The sequence below is a fragment of the Mauremys mutica genome, chromosome 12, assembly GCF_020497125.1.
Source record: "Mauremys mutica isolate MM-2020 ecotype Southern chromosome 12, ASM2049712v1, whole genome shotgun sequence".
Classification (NCBI taxonomy): domain Eukaryota; kingdom Metazoa; phylum Chordata; order Testudines; family Geoemydidae; genus Mauremys; species Mauremys mutica.
Genome location: NC_059083.1, coordinates 3,274,348 through 3,290,241, shown reverse-complemented (window position 1 = coordinate 3,290,241; position 15,894 = coordinate 3,274,348). Strand labels below are relative to the sequence as shown.

At 56.8% G+C, this 15,894-nt stretch overlaps 2 protein-coding genes across 3 annotated transcripts in view; one reads left to right on the top strand and one right to left on the bottom strand.

The window, feature by feature from the left end:
- Positions 1-15,894, top strand: part of LOC123345793 (endothelial zinc finger protein induced by tumor necrosis factor alpha-like) — a 1,203,704-nt gene that overhangs the window by 230,366 nt on the left and 957,444 nt on the right. The gene's annotated exons all lie outside the window — the stretch shown is intronic.
- LOC123346403 (antigen peptide transporter 2-like) lies at positions 2,923-13,926 on the bottom strand. 2 transcript variants are annotated; one of them, XM_044983784.1, is made up of 11 exons: positions 13,410-13,926; positions 11,013-11,124; positions 9,892-10,022; positions 9,192-9,397; positions 8,897-9,094; positions 8,606-8,734; positions 4,695-4,883; positions 3,913-4,086; positions 3,658-3,817; positions 3,226-3,362; positions 2,923-3,116 (listed from the first exon to the last, which is right to left on the bottom strand). In XM_044983784.1, the coding sequence occupies exons 1-11, from the start codon at positions 13,909-13,911 to the stop codon at positions 2,925-2,927; spliced, it is 2,130 nt and encodes a 709-aa protein (XP_044839719.1). In that variant the 5' UTR covers positions 13,912-13,926; the 3' UTR covers positions 2,923-2,924. The 2 variants fall into 2 exon arrangements, with proteins under 2 accessions (XP_044839719.1, XP_044839720.1); XM_044983785.1 differs by lacking the exons at positions 8,606-8,734; positions 13,410-13,926 and having other exon boundaries at positions 11,013-12,068.

Here is a 15,894-nt window from a genome sequence, read left to right as displayed (position 1 = left end):
ATCTTGCTGGCAGTATCCCAGCAGAACCGGGTCTGGGAGGTTTCTCCCCAGAGCTGCAGGCGAAGAGCCATTCACCTGGCAGCACCCCAGGGAGGCTCTGCTAGCGGGTGCTGGGGGGGGACAGACTCCAGCACCTCGGGGGTCAGTCCCCACCCCCACAACCTCCTGCACGTGGGAGACCAGCCGTCAATTCTCACAATCTAATCTGAGCCCTGCCTGGCCCAGGCCAGAGCCCTGCCCGGCATTCACTGCTGGTTGAACTGGGGCAGATCTCTTAGCAAACCTCCAGTCTCGCACTGTTTGGGGTCTGTTCTGAAAGCCCCAGCTCCCGGAGTCCTGGGGTTCTGTGAGAAGGAGACTCTCCCCTTTGATTTTAACAAGCAGGTTCCTAGCCCTGGGGTTTGTGAAGAAAAGTTTGAAAACTTCAAGTGAGAGCGACTGAAAGGCCCAGAAACCAGGCAAAAAAAGAAATACTATGCACAGTCAACCTGTGGAACTCCTTGCCAGAGGATGCTATTAGCCAGGCTGGGCAGGGATGGTGTCCATAGCCTCTGTTTTACAGAAGCTGGGAATGAGCGACAGGGGATGGATTACTTGATGATTCCCTGCTCTGTTCATTCCCTCTGGGGCACCTGGCATTGGCCACTGTCAGGAGACAGGATACTGGGCTGGATGGACCTTTGGTCTGACCCAGTCTGGCCGTTCCTATGCTCTTAAGATATATTGGAATTGGAAAAGATACAGAAAAGGACTGACAACAACATGATTATTGGGTAAGGTCTGAGTTATATATTGACCTGGCTGTGTGGCTGATCCCTTGGGATTAGAACGGCCTTTTGTTTGATGACATTGGTTTTAAATCACCACTCATTCTGAAGTCTGGTGTCCGGGTGCTGAAATGAGTGCTGCAATGCCTAAGGAAACTGCGTTCCTGACTTCTTGTTAACCAGTGAGGTGAGAGAGTTTACTTTTGTTACTGGCTTAGTATCTCTTATGGGAGAATACCCCCCCCCCTCTGGGCTGCATCTGCTCTATGTCCTGACTTTGACATCCTTAGCTATGAGCCACTGAGGCACAGCGACAGCATTAAGACACTTTCCCACAGGGTCCCCGCTGTGTAGCTGGATAGGAGAATGGGAAGCAGACGCAAACACGGTGAGTTCTGTACGTTTCTATCCCTTAACCCACTTCTAGCACACAATGAAACAAAGGGCAGCTCTGGCTCATGTAGCTGGGCAGCAGCAAATCAAAACAAGCACTCACCAGAGCTCCCCTCTCCGGCATCACGTGCGCCAGAGACAGAGCGCTGGGACTGGCCTGAGCCCCCCGGGGTGCAGAAGAGGTCCCGGCTCGCCAAGCTACCAGACAACCATCACCTGTCCCACCTCATCCTCCATCTCCACTTCCTCCTCGGGGGTGAGTCTGCTGGCTGCTCTCTCCAGCCCCCCGAAGCGTCCCCAGGGCTCTCGGTGGTGGAGGTGGGGTTGCCGCTGAGGATGGCATCTAGCTCTTTGCCGCAAAGGAGTGACGGTTTGCCTCCCTTGCCTTCTGGTACGCCTGCCTCAGCTGCTTGATCTTCGCACGGCCCTGCTGCACGTCCCGTCCGTGGCCCTTATCCAACAGGCCACGAGAAATCTTCTCATAGGTATCAAAGTTCCTACAGCTGGAGCAGAGCTGGGTCTGCACAGCCTCCTCCCCCTACAGACTCGGCAGATCCAGTGACTCAGGTGTGCTCCAAGCAGGAGAGCACTTGCTGTGTGGAGCTGCCATCGTCAGCGGGGAGGATGCAATGTGAGCTGTCCACACTGAGCAAACGGAGCGGAATTTCAAAAATTCCCGGCCCTTTAAAAGGGGGAGGGCGGATGCCCGTGTACCTGGGTGCAGGGCAGCAGAGTTTGAACTGCTGACCAGAGCGGTCAGGGTGGGCATTGTGGGACACCTCCTGGAGCCCATTTACAGTGACATAACCAAGCGCAGTGTCTACACTGACACTTTGTCAATATAATGTTGCCGCAAAAAGCTCGCTGCCTCGCGTCGAGGTGGTTTTATTTGGTTGGCGTAGCAGGAGAGGTAAATCGGCGGGAGGAGCAGTGGAGCGTGTACACCTCCGCTGTTTAGTCAACAAAATTCTGTACTGCAGATAAGGCCTCAGTTTCCCCCTCTGGAGATCATGGTGTTGACCATGGCCCAGGGGAGCTGAGAGATTCCATTCGCCTTGTCAAGTTTTATTTAGCTCAGAGACGGTCAATGTTCCCACAGCCGCCATCGTTAACAGCCTGTCTCACCCCCGGCCCCCAGGCCTGTCTGACATTTCAGTGTCTGTGACCCAGTGACCCCCTGCCGGCCTGCGGCCCCTCCCCAGGGTCAGCTCTGCTCCGCCAGCCTAGGGTAGAAACCGGAGTGACCCCGGCCCCGGTGCTGACAGACCCACGTGCTCGGAGCCTGGAGCGCCTCCTGCTGGCTCTCCGCAGCCGTGCGCTGACCCGCAATTCCCAGCTCTCGGGGCGGGTCACCGAGCACCAGCCTGACCGGGAGCCCACGAGCTTCGTTAAACACGACTGGTTCCGTGGGGCGTCACAGCCACGGACGGTTCCAGCGAGCGAACGCTGCAGCCGGGGGCTGGGCCAGGAGACCAGCGACGGCGTTTCCAGCCAGAGCCCGTCACAGACGCCGGTCGGATGTGTCGCCTCTTTAATGTATCTTACAAAACACTCTTCCGGCACTCAGCCAGTCGAACACGCCTGCCCCCCGGGGACTCTCTGCGCAGAACCGACACCCCAACGCAGGCGATAAACCAGTGACCCGACATCACACACTAATCAGCCGCTGTCAGGATGGTCCATGTCACCCTGGGCCGGGGGGAGGAGGGGACGGGCCGTCAGGCTGGTGCTGGGCTATTCCCCGGGGCGGGGCGCGGGGGGGTGTTACTCGGCCAGGTCTCTCTGCACCAGTCTGTAGTAGGGCCCCTCACGCCCCATCAGCTCGGCGTGCGTCCCCTCCTCGGCCACGGCCCCGCCCTCCAGCACCACGATCCGGTCGGCGTTCTCCACCGTCTGCATGCGGTGGGCGATCACCAGCACCGTCCGGGGCCCCCGGCTCAGCACCGACTGGCGGATCTGGGGGGAGGAGCAGAGCCGCGTTAGGATCCGTCCGCACACAACGCAGACCAGAGACACTCAGTCCAGCCGGGCTCGGAGTTCGGATCCCACCGCACCCACCACTCACCGCGCATTCGCTCTCCGCGTCCAGTGCGCTGGTGGCTTCGTCCAGGATCAGCACGGCCGGCTGGCGGATCAGCGCCCGGGCGATGGCGATCCGCTGCTTCTGCCCTGCCGAGAGCTGCCCGCCCTTCTCCCCCACATCTGCAGGGGGTCAGAGAGAGAGGGAGGGAGGGGTCAGGACTCTTGGGTTCTCTCCCGGCTCCGGGAGGGCAGTGGGGGCTGGTGGTTAGAGCGGGGCGGCGGGGCTGGGAGCCAGGATTCCTGGGTTCTCTCCCCAGCTCTGGGAGGGGAGTGGGGGCTGGTGGTTAGAGCAGGGGGGGGGCTTGGAGCCAGGACTCCTGGGTTCTATCCCAGCTCTGGGAGGGGAGGGGAGCCTAGTGGTTACAGCAGAGGACCTTTCCCAGAAGCCCTTGCAGCGCGGGCAGTGGTGACTCACCTGTCTCAAAGCCCCTGTCCAGCTCCGCGATGAAGCCGGAGGCCTGGGCCGCTCTGGCCGCCCTAGTGACCTGCTCCTCCCCGCAGCCCCCCAGCCCGTAGGCGATGTTCTCCCGGATGGAGCCGGAGAAGAGGACGGGCTCCTGCCCCACCAGGGCCACCTGCCGGCGAGAGGGGGCGGCGTTAGGGGCTGAGACCTGCCCAGCTCGTCACACCCAGTGAGCAGCAGCCCAGCCCCTGCCCCCACTGCCCTCACCTGGCGGTGCAGGTACCGGTGCTCGTACTCCCGGAGGGGGGCCCCGTCCAGCAGGATCTCCCCGGCCTGGGGCTCGTAGAACCGCTCCAGCAGCCCCACACACGTGCTCTTCCCGCTGCCGTTCAGCCCCACCAGCGCCGTCACCTCCCCGGGGCACAGCTCGAAGGACACGGCCTGGGACAGCGGGGAGAGTATCAAAGTGCCTGTCGCGCGGGGGGATCACAGGGGCTGGGAGCCAGGGGGATCCTCTCCCCGGGGGCTGTGAGCCAGGGAATCCCCCCCCCGGGGAAAGGCCTGGGGCTGTGAGCTGGGGGATCCCCTCCCCGGGGGCTGTGAGCCAGGGAATCCGCCCCCCCCCCGGGGGAAAGGCCTGGGGCTGTGAGCTGGGGGATCCCCTCACCGGGGCGCAGCTCGAAGGACACGGCCTGGGACAGCGGGGAGAGTGTCAAAGTGCCTGTCACGTGGGGGGATCACAGGGGCTGGGAGCCAGGGGGATCCTCTCCGCAGGGGAAGGGCCTGGGGCTGTGAGCTGGGGGATCCCCTCCCCGGGGGCTGTGAGCCAGGGAATCCCCCCCCGGGGGAAGGGCCTGGGGCTGTGAGCTGGGGGATCCCCTCACCGGGGCTGTGAGCCAGGGAACCCCCCCCCGCCCGGGGGAAAGGCCTGGGGCTGTGAGCTGGGGGATCCCCTCCCCGGGGGCTGTGAGCCAGGGAATCCCCCCCCCCGGGGGAAGGGCCTGGGGCTGTGAGCTGGGGGTGGGGTGTAGCCGCCCCGCTGCAGGTACCTGTAGGACCTGGCGGTCCGGGCGGGAGGGGTAGGAGAAGGAGACGTCGCGGAAGGAGACGTGTCCCTGCAGCGACTCCGGCGCCCGCGTCCCGTCGGTGCGCACGGCCGGCTCCCGGTCCAGGTACTCGAACACCTTCTCCGCCGCCCCCACGTTGCTCAGCAGGTCCCCGTAGGTGCACGCCAGGGTCTGGGGAGGGCAGGGGTGGGAAGAGAAGAGGAACAACGGAGAAATCTACTAGCTAGATACAGCACCTTCCATCTCCCATTGTAAAGACGTGAAGGCCAGAACTGCCATCAGCTCATCCAGTCTGATCTCCTGTTTAAAAGGCCGGTGAGCCGTACCCTGTTATCTCGTAACTCAGGCGTCTTTCAGAAAGGCTTCCAGTCTGGAGAACACCAAATAACGGAGAATCCATCACTTCCCCGGGAAGTTTGTTCCAATGGTTAGTTACTGTCACTGGGAAAAATGTGTGTTTTATTTCTGATTGAAATTTGTCTGGCTGCAGCTTCCAGCCACTGGTTCCTGTTCTGCATTTCTCCGCTAGATTACAGAGCCCGTTAGTACCTGGTATTTTCTCCTGATGAAGCTCCCTCACGCACAATAATCAAGTCACCTCTCAACCTTCTTGCTGATACATAGATTGAGCTCTGTCCTTCTCACTGTCTGACACTTTCTCCACCCTCACATCCTGTGTGTGGCTCTTTTCTGCATCCTCTCCAACTTTCCCCACACCCTTTGTACAGGATGTGACCACAGTGTTCCAGCGTTGGCTTCTCCAGTGCCGTACAGAAAGGGAAAGTCACCCTTCCCCTACTCATTCCTCCCCTCTTTGTACACTCCAGAGCCACATTAGCCCTTTGCCGCAGCATCGCACCGGGCGCTCGTGTTCCAAGGTCCCTCTAAGCTGTGTGGCTGCGTGACCGTGCAGCAGGCTATCAAGGGCCGTGCAGGTGGGAGAGGCACCTCCCCGCCAGCCTAGCCCCAGCTGAGCCCCTGGCTGCTGCAGCCTCTCCCTCGGCCCCGGGCTGCTGTAGAAAGAGAGGGCTGGGGGGAGTCCTCTCTCCCTGCCGCAGCCCCGGGGAAGCCTGTGCCCCAAACCCCTCATTCCCGGCCCCACCCCAGAGGCCACACCACTAGCTGGAGCCCTCAGCCCCCCACACCCCAACCCTCTGCCCCAGACCTGATCCCCCTCCTGCACACTCCTCATCCCTGGCCCCATCCCAGAGCCCACACCCCCTGCACCCCAAACCCCTGCCCTAGCTCGGAGCCTGCTCCTGCACCCTAACCCCCTCATCCCTGGCCCCACCCCAGAGCCCTCACCCCCTGCACCCCAACTCCCTGCCCCAGCCCAGAGCCCCCTCCCACACTTCAAACTCCTCAGCTCCACCCCTGCCACCACCACCTCCATATTGGCGCTTCTCCCACCAACACAGCTACTGCCTCTCGGGAAGGTGGAGCACCTGATGGCAGACGCCCCCTCGCTGCTGTAGGCAGCGTCTTCACTAAGCGCGCTTTTAGTGTAGACCTGCCCTTACCTGTCCACTGTGACCCTAATGCCTGTAGAGTCCCTGCTTTCCAGGATCCTGGCCCCCAGTCTGTGGTTATGCCCTGCATTCCTTGATCTTAGCTCTCTGACTTTGCACATGGCTGTATTAAAACACATTCTGTCTGAACAGGTGCAGATTACGTCCACAGTCTAGATCACTCTGCATGACTGCCCCATCCTCAGCATTATTCACCACTCCCCGATCTAGGGGTCAGCCACAAATGTTAGCAGCAGTGATTTTATATTTACTTCCAGATGACTGATTAAAATGCTGAGTAGTGCCAGGCCCAGTACTCATCCCTGCGGAGCCCCACTGGAAAACCCCATATTTGATAGTGTACCTATCGGGTTTCCGGGACGCATTTGATAGTGTACCTATTCGGTTTCCGGGAACTGGGCGGGGGGAAGCTCGCCCACTGCTAAGGGATCCCCCCGCAACCTAAGGGGAGGATCTACTGGACCTCAAAAACCCAGCTGATTTCGGGGGACAACTAATAAAAGAACAGGGACAGGAGTGCGGTCAAAAGGAGGGAGCCCGACGGGGATACCGAGCAGAGAACCCCGGACAGCGCCCACTGCTCCTCGAAGGCGTCAAGGGAGCCAGAGGACGCTGTCATGAATGGACAGGGGATCGGAACCAAGCCCCACAGTCACAGGAGTCTCCATTGTCCAACCTCCTCTCCCTGGTCACGTAGATGGCCATTTTAGCCAGGGCGAGGAGGAGATTGACCAGGAGGTCCCGCGACTTTGTGGGGCCACGGATAGGGAGTGCATATATTTCATGTTATAGCAGTCTTGGATGATGACCCAGCACATGAAAAGTGCAACACTCCGATTTGGAAACTACAGAACCTGAACCACCAAAAAAGAAAATCAACCTTCTGCAGATGACGTTCATCCATGCTGATGATGGGTTCTGCTCAATAGCAATCCAAAGCAGAGTGGACCAATGCATGTTCATTTTCATTATCTGAGTCAGATGCCACCTGCAGAAGGTTGATTTTCTTTTTCGGTGGTTCAGGATCTGTAGTTTCCAAATCAGACTGTTGCACTTTTAAGACTTTTGAAAGGGAAAAGTCTCCACACCTTGTCCCTCAGATTTTGGAAGGCACTTCAGATTCTTAAACCTTGGGTCAAGTGCTGTAGCTATCTTTAGAAATCTCACATTGGTACCTTCTTTGTGTTTTTGTTAAATCTGCAGTGAAAGTGTTCTTAAAAAGAACAACATGTGCTGGGTCATCATCCGAGACTGCTATAACATGAAATATAGGGCAGAATGCGGGTAAAACAGAGCAGGAGAAATAAAATTCTCCCCCCCAAGGAGTTCAGTCACAAATTTAATTAGCGCATTATTTTTTTAACGAGTGTCATCAGCAGGGAAGCATGTCCTCTGGAATGGTGGCTGAAGCATGAAGGGGCGTACAAATATTTAGCATATCTGGCATGTAAATACCCTGCAATGCTGGCTACAAAAGTGCCATGCGAACGCCTGTTCTCACTTTCAGGTGACATTGTAAATAAGAAGAGGGCAGAATTATCTTGTTTGTCTGAGCAACTGACTGAACAAGAAGTAGGACTGAGTGGACTTGTAGGCTCTAAAGTTTGACAACGTTTTGTTTTTTAGTGCAGTTATGTAACAAAAAACGACATTTGTAAGTTACACTTTCATGATAAAGAGATTAAACTACAGTAATTGTATGAGGTGAACTGAAAAATACTATTTCTTTTGTTTAGCATTTTTACAGTGCAAATATTTGTAATAAAAATAATATAAAGTGATCACTGTACACTTTGTATTCTGTGTAACTGAAAACATCCAAAAATATTCAATACATTTCAATTGGTATTGGATTGTTTAATAGTGCAATTAAAATTGCGATTAATTGCGATTAAATTGTTTTAATTAATTGCATGAGTTAGCTGCGATTAATCAATAGCCCTGCTTTTCAGGCATGTTTAGAGCAATTGTATAAGTGCCATTCGGTCTCTGGATTTAATAAAGGAATTGATGGTTAAATTAGCATTGTGATAATACTCTCCATCAATAATTATAATTGCAACACACTCCCTCCTTGCCCAGGGACTGCTTTGGGTCTACAGGATCCCCAAGCCAGCCCAGGAGGGATTTGAACCCAGCTCCCATCAGCATGTCAGACAAACACCTGCATGAGGACAGTGGCAGGCTGAGTCCCAGAAAACTCAGTGCACAGGTGATCCCATGGGAAATTGGAACCTGGAGCTCTGGAGTAAAAGGCTGGTGTGTCAGCAAACCCTCCTTCCTCCCAGCCTATTGGGTCTGCTTCCTGCAGTAACTGTGTAGGGAGATCAGGCCATATGGGCCCATTGGGATCCAGCCCCTTACCTTAATGCAGCCCCCTACATCCCACTGGTAGAGGACGAAGGAGACCAGGCTGCCCTTGGTCAGGAGCCCGGCGCGGATCTGCTGGTACCCGCAGTACAGCATCAGCGCCTGCACGGCCAGATGCAGCAGCTGGGGGAAAGAGAGTATTACACATGGTGTTGGGACAGGGTGCCCAGATGTACAGTGTGGTTCTAATGGTGCATCCCCTGGACACCTAGTTCCCTACATGCTGGCTAACCCATCCAACCACGAACTGTCCCCGGATGCCTGGGTCCCCCCGCCCCTGTTCACCTGGCAGAAGAGCAGGTAGAGATCTCTTTCCAGGTCGCGGCGGTTCTTCAGCCGGTGGGTCTCGGCCAGCGCCGCCCTGTAGCGCCGCGACTCCTCCTCCTCGGTGGCGAAGCTCCGCACGGTCTCGATGGACGAGACCGACTCGCGCACGACCTCGCCGGAGCGCGCCATGGAGTCCTGGATCGCCCTCAGCACGGCCTGGGGAGAGAGGGGTCAGAGATGGGACAGTCCCTGCTGCCCCAGGTAGCTCACATGTAGGGTCCCTAGCGTGGAGGGAATCTCCCCTGCCCCGTACCTGGCGTCGGGCGTCGTAGAGGCTCTGGGCGGCCATGGTGAGGGGGGTCTCGAGCAGCGTGAGCAGCGTCAGGCGCCAGGACAGCCCCAGCATGAAGCCGTACAGCCCCAGCGCCTTCACCAGGCTGCACAGGAAGATGTTGGCGTTGGCCGGCACCGAGCGGCTCATCATGGTGGTGTCCCTGGAGAGGCGCGAGGTCAGCTCCCCTGGGGGGCAGGGGGAGGGACAGGATGTGGTGAGACACGGATCCGTGCCAGAGGAAGGGCCTGGTGCTGGGCTGGGGATGTCTCTGTGGGAGGGGTTTATGGCACAAAGAAGCCTCTGTCCGATATTGTGCAGAGTGGGTGCAAATTCCACAGTGTAGCTTGACCTCCCAAGGCAGGAGACGGGACGCCTGGGACAAACTGGATGGGCCTGATTCCCAGTTACCTGAGCCCAGCAAGGGGGATGGGAGCTGGCTGGTGAAGGTGGCTTCAAACCCCATATTCTGGCCCCTGTCTGCCCTCTGGGATAAGCCAGAGCAGCATCAGGGCGACCACATTTAAAAACCCTGGTGTAGACAGGGCTGCTCATCAGCTCATCACGGTGAACTCCACTGGAAGAGAGCTTAGGCTGTGACTCCACCGGACCCAAGGCCCCCGAGGGGCCGCCCTTATGGATAGAGAGACTGTGGGGAAGAGATGTCGGGGCCAGGAACCACCTGGTTTGACCTGCTGGAAGAAGGCCAGGTCCTGGCGCACCAGGGAGGAGAAGAGGAGCTGGCGGATGCGGATGTTGAGCCGGGAGAGCGTGAACATGAAGATCCCCTCGCGGCAGCTGGCGGCCAGGGAGCTGGGAGGAGAAGGGGAGACCAAGACAGAACAAAACAGGAAAGACACAGAGAGATTAATCCTACTTCTGGAATCAGCTGTGCATCCCCATACAAAGCTTGCGCTGGCTAAACTGGGCAGGGCTGGCTCCAACCTTGCCTTTCAGAAACCCCACCCCACCCCAGAGCGTCCCTTGAATACCTTGCTGGAGTGTATGTGCTCTCATTGTGTGGGAAGTTATGAAGTATTGCTGTGTGTGTCACTGAAATATCTTGTGAGGTTGGGAACACCCACAACCAGCCTTTCAGGTACATCAATGCAGTAGCCATCACTAGCCCGACGGGCGATTAATGGCTCATTAACACCCAATCCGCTATCTCAGAGGCTCCTCAGAGAAGGCACATTTACGCCACGGGGGTGGAGTAACACACGTCACAGCAAGGACCTTTCTAGCAGCTGGAAGAAAGTATAAAAGAGGGCCAGTGACATCCCCACTTGGCCTTTCTCCTCCCCCATCGCAACATCTGGAAGCACAGCTGGAAGACAAAGACTTTGACTGGGGAAGACTGTTCCCAGTCTGGAATGGGGTCTAGTCAGTGTATTGAGGCACTGTAATCTGCTTGTACCATCTTGTACTTCATTCAAATCTCACTTAGTCTATTTAAGTTAGAATTTAGACTGTGAATTTATGTTTGTTTCTTAGGTAACCAACTCTGATCTCTGTGCCTGCTACTTATAATCACTTCAAATCTCTCTCTTGGCAGTTAATAAACCTGTTTGATATTCTACTTCCACACACCTAAACCAGAGCGTTTTGGTTGAAGTACTTGGGGAACTCTCAGCTCAGTTTATAACGGCTGGTGTGTGCCCTCCCCGCTCCACAGTCCAGGCTGCACCCCGGGGACCCCGTCACAATGGGGGTACCAGCTGAAGAGGCAAGAAAAGGCTCTTCCCCAGGGCAGGGTTGGAGTCTTGTGGGGCAGCAGTGCTGGTGGGGGAAGTGGGATCTCACCTGCCAAAGGAGGTCAGGCACATGAGGCCGATGGCGGTGGTGAAGGCGTGGCCGTAGCTGCTGCTCAAGATGTCGATGACACGTCCCGTGTAGTAGGGGATGAACATCTCACCTGCCACAGAGACACAGGGGTGAGCCAGCCCTGGGACAAGCAGGGGGCTATCCCCCAAAGCAAAGCCCCCCTAACCCTTCCTGCCCTACCAATCTGTGGACTTGTGTTTCTCTTGACCCTCAGTCAGTATTTTCTGTCCCAGCAGGGGACTGTCAAACCCACCATTTCTCTTCCCACATGCTGAGCCCTCTGCAAATTCTGCTCCTGCCGGCAGGCTCAGAGAACACACTGGTCATGGCTGGGGGGGCGGGTGGCCCCCTTTAAGGGGAGTCAGGGCCCAATGGCTTCTTTAAGGAGAAGGAGCCAATCTCAGCCAGCTGGGAGTAATTAACTAACTAGCTGCTGTTTGGCAGCCTCATTGCTTAACGAGCCCTGGCCCTGAGAACAGGCCCAGGGAACAGAGCAGGAGAGCCCAGGGCAGGGAGCTGGGGGTGTCTCCCAAGCAGCCCGGAGCTCTGTGCTGTGCTGCTGGGAGAGGTGCTGCAGTTGGCAGCAAGGGCCTGGCTGCAGGGAGGCAATGGAGGGTGGCCGTGCCCTGGGGGTGAAGGGTCTGGCCATGGGGCTGAGACACTCACATGGAGTCTGCCCCACGCTAAGGGCTGGGCGAGGAGCTGCCTTGGGGCTGTTGCATTAAAGGGGCAGGGGGCTATTCAATGCATAAAGCCTTGGTCACCTTACTGATGACCCCGCTGGGGAAACTAAGGCAGGGGGCACATGCAGAGCTGCACCCGGCTGCCGGGGGTCTGTGGAGCTGGCAGGCACCTTGGACACTGCCCCACAGAGCACTTGCTTTGTGTCTGTGACTTTACAGCCTGGTGGGCTGGCTGCTTCGGGAAAGCCCCAGTCCCACTCGCACAGCCTGAGACACAACTAGCTCTTCACAGCAAAAGCAGAAACAAGAGCTGGCTCCGAAAATGGAGGGGGGCAGAAACGAGGGTGGGGCGACCAGGCAGCAAGTGTGAAAAATCGGAGCAGGGGTGGGGGGTAATAGGAGCCTGTATAAGGAAAAGCTCCAAAAATCAGGACTGTCCCTATAAAATCGGGACATCCGTCACCCTAGGCGAGGGGGAAACAAAAGCTTGGTTCTGCTTTGGAGGGTTCTATGGGTTTTTTAAATCTTTCAGAAACATTTGATTGTATGTGGTTTTCCCCCCATTTTGCCTGGGGCTGCTCTGCAGGTTTTCTAAGCGTCTCAAGCACTGGAAGAGTGACGGGGCAGCAGCATGACACTCGTTTCCCCGTTCTGCCGCTCGGTCACGTTTCCCAAAGCTGATGACGTTTGGACACTGAGTTGCCAACAGTAAACGGCTGGAGGGGGTATGAGGAGGAGCAAGAGTGGGGTGAAAATCACCTCCCCCCGCCTGCTCCCCAGGGCGACTGGTGCACCCGGGACAGGTTTCCTTTGCCTACAGGGGCCAGGCCGGAGGTGTGCTCAGAGGCATCCCGCTGGCTTCAGCCCCATTCCGAATCCCAGAGAAGGTGGCAGCTCCCTTACGGCTTTTAGCCCAACCCCTGGGATGCTGAGAGACCCTGGCTCAAGTCCCCGAGAAGGGATCTGAAGAGGGGTTTCCCACCTCTCGCGAGAGGGCCCTGAGCTGTGGGATATTGGTCTGCCTCAGTCTCTCCCGGTGAAGTTGTGCCACGGTGGACAGACACTGACAAGAGCCCTTGGGCCAGAGAGAGGGTGGGAATGACTGTGTCGCCCAGCGGTTAGGGCCCCCACCCTATTCAAATCCCTTTTCCTCATCATGGGGACGGGGCCACGCCCCAGTCAAGGTCGCTATCCGCTGGGCACCTCCTCCAGCACTTTCTCGCAAGACACAGCGCCTGCATCACCAGGTGAGGGGCTCCCACGGGTGGGTCACAGGCAGTGCCTGGCACCTCCCTGAGCCCTGGACTTAGGCAGCTGTCTCCGAAGGGAGGGGTGGGGGGGCTTAGCACACGAGCCTCTCGTCAGCATCTCCCGTTCGCTAGCTTAGGCGGCTCCCCCCGCCCTTTGTGCATCCACCCCCACCCCCCGTCTGCTGGACAGGGAGCCTGGTGCTGGACTCCGGCTGTGTCGATCAGTGCTCCTGGGATTTCAGGGTAGGTGTTGCAATCCCGGCATCTCTTGTGGGCCGAGGCCTGCGTGACCTGTCAGAGCAGCCTGGGCACAGCACGGAACCGAACCGGGTCTCTGACTCTCTGACCAAGCTCTGGAGTTGTTCTGTCAGTAACTCCTCTGAGCCTGGTACCTGCGATTAGCACCTCCCGGCAGCCTTCCCCCCCCGCCCCGCCCCACTCACCGATCACAGCCAGGGTGAGGAAGACGAAGGCCCCGGACAGGAAGGGCACGTCGGGCCGGGACAGTCCCACCAGCCGGCGCAGGGTGGCCCTGGACTCCTGCTTCGTGTCCTCAGCGCCGGGCTCCCCAGCCCTGTCCCCCTGCCCCAGGGCCCCCCAGGTGAGCTGGGCCAGCCCCACTGCCCCATAGCTCAGCAGCAGCCAGGCCCAGGGGGCGCCGGCCAGCAGGGCGGGGGGCACGTCGGGCAGGGGCAGGCAGCTCCGCAGGGTGAGGTACAGGGGGGGCAGCAGGCACAGGGCAGCCAGGGCCCTGGGGGGGGGCAGGCAGGGCCGATCCGGGGCCAGCAGCCCCCAGACCCCCCAGAGCCCCAGGAAACGCACAGCAGCCTCCAGCCAGGGGGCCGGCAGCCCCAGGGGGGGCAGCGAGGGGGCGCCCCAGCCCAGCAGGGCCAGGTCGCAGAGCAGCAGGGGGCCGCCCAGATGCAGGGTGAGGGGCAGCGGCATGGCAGCGGCAGGGCCTGTGGAGAGAGAGCAGAGGGGAGCTGTTAATCGAGGGGTTCGTGCACTAACTGACCCCCCATGTCCCTCAGCCCCTCAATTTCCAGTTTGCCCCCAATTCATCCCCATCCTTATCTGCCCTACTCTCTGCATCCCGATCCACCCCCCCGATCAGTGATTTCCCTACACCCCCCCTGGATTTCCCCAACACCCCCCACAGTTTTGTGAACTAGTTACATGCCAAACCTGGGGGCTGAACTTTGCGACTTTGTCCTCACCCACAACTATTTCACATTTGGGGACAATATAGACCTTCAGGTCAGCAGCACTGCTCTGGGTACCCGCATGGCCCCACAGGAGGCCAACATCTTTATGGCTGATTTAGAACAACGCTTCCTTAGCTCTCAGCCCCTAACGCCCCTACTCTACTTGCGCTACATTGATGACATCTTCAGCATCTGGACCCATGGAAAAGAAGCCCTTGAGGAATTCCACCATGATTTTAACAATTTCCATCCCACCATCAATCTCAGCCTAGACCAATCCACACAAGAGATCCACTTCCTGGACACTACAGTGCTAATAAGCGATGGTCACATAAATACCACCCTATACCGGAAACCCACTGACCGTTATACTTACCTACACACCTCCAGCTTCCATCCAGAACACACCACACGATCCATTGTCTACAGCCAAGCTCTAAGATACAACTGCATTTGCTCCAACCCCTCAGACAGAGACAAACACCTACAAGATCTCTATCAAGCGTTCTTACAACTCCAACACCCACCTGGTGAAGTGAAAAAACAGATTGACAGAGCCAGAAGGGTACCCAGAAGTCACCTACTACAGGGCAGGCCCAACAAAGAAAATAACAGAACGCCACTAGCCATCACCTTCAGCCCCCTGCTAAAAACTCTCCAGCACATCATCAAAGATCTACAACCTATCCTGAAGGACGATCCCTCACTCTCACAGACCTTGGGAGACAGACCTGTCCTCGCTTACAGACAGCCCCCCGACCTGAAGCACATACTCCCGCCGCAACCACACACCACACAACAAAAACACTAACCCAGGAACCTTGCAACAAAGCCCGATGCCAACTCTGTCCACATATCTATTCAAGTAACACCATAATAGGACCCAATCACATTAGCTATGCCATCAGGGGCTCGTTCACCTGCACATCTACCAATGTGATCTATGCCATCAGGTGCCAGCAATGCCCCTCTCCCATGTACATTGGCCAAACCGGACAGTCTCTATGCAAAAGAATTAATGGACACAAATCTGACATCAGGAATCATAACATTCAGAAACCAGTTGGCAAACACTTCAACCTCCCTGGCCATTCAGGAACAGACTTAAAGGTGGCAATTTTGCAACAGAAAAGCTTCAAAAACAGACTCCAACGAGAAACTGCTGAACTTGAATTAATATGCAAACTAGATACAATCAATTTAGGCTTGAATAGAGACCGAGAATGGCTGAGCCATTACACACATTGAATCTATTTCTCCATGTTAAGTATCCTCACAGCTTCCTGTCAAACTGTCTGATGGGCCATCCTGATTATCGCTACAGAAGTTTTTTTTCTCCTGCTGACAATAGCTCATCTTAGATATTAGCCTCTTAGAGTTGGTTGGGCAACTCCCACCTTTTCATGCTCTCTGTATGTGTCTACATCTCCTCACTGTATGTTCCATTCTATGCATCCGATGAAGTGGGCCCACGAAAGCTTATGCTCAAATACATTTGTTAGTCTCTAAGTTGCCACAAGTTCTCCTGTTCTTTTTGCGGATACAGACTAACACGGCTGCTGCTCTGAAACATGCCAATTTAGTGACTGTTTGGAAATTTGAATTGAAATTGAAACATTAATACACACTTTAAAAGCATATACAGTGTATGATAAAATACGTGCATCTGAAAGTAGAATAGATTTGAAAAGTATGAACATAGACTAGCTTCCTTATACAGCTG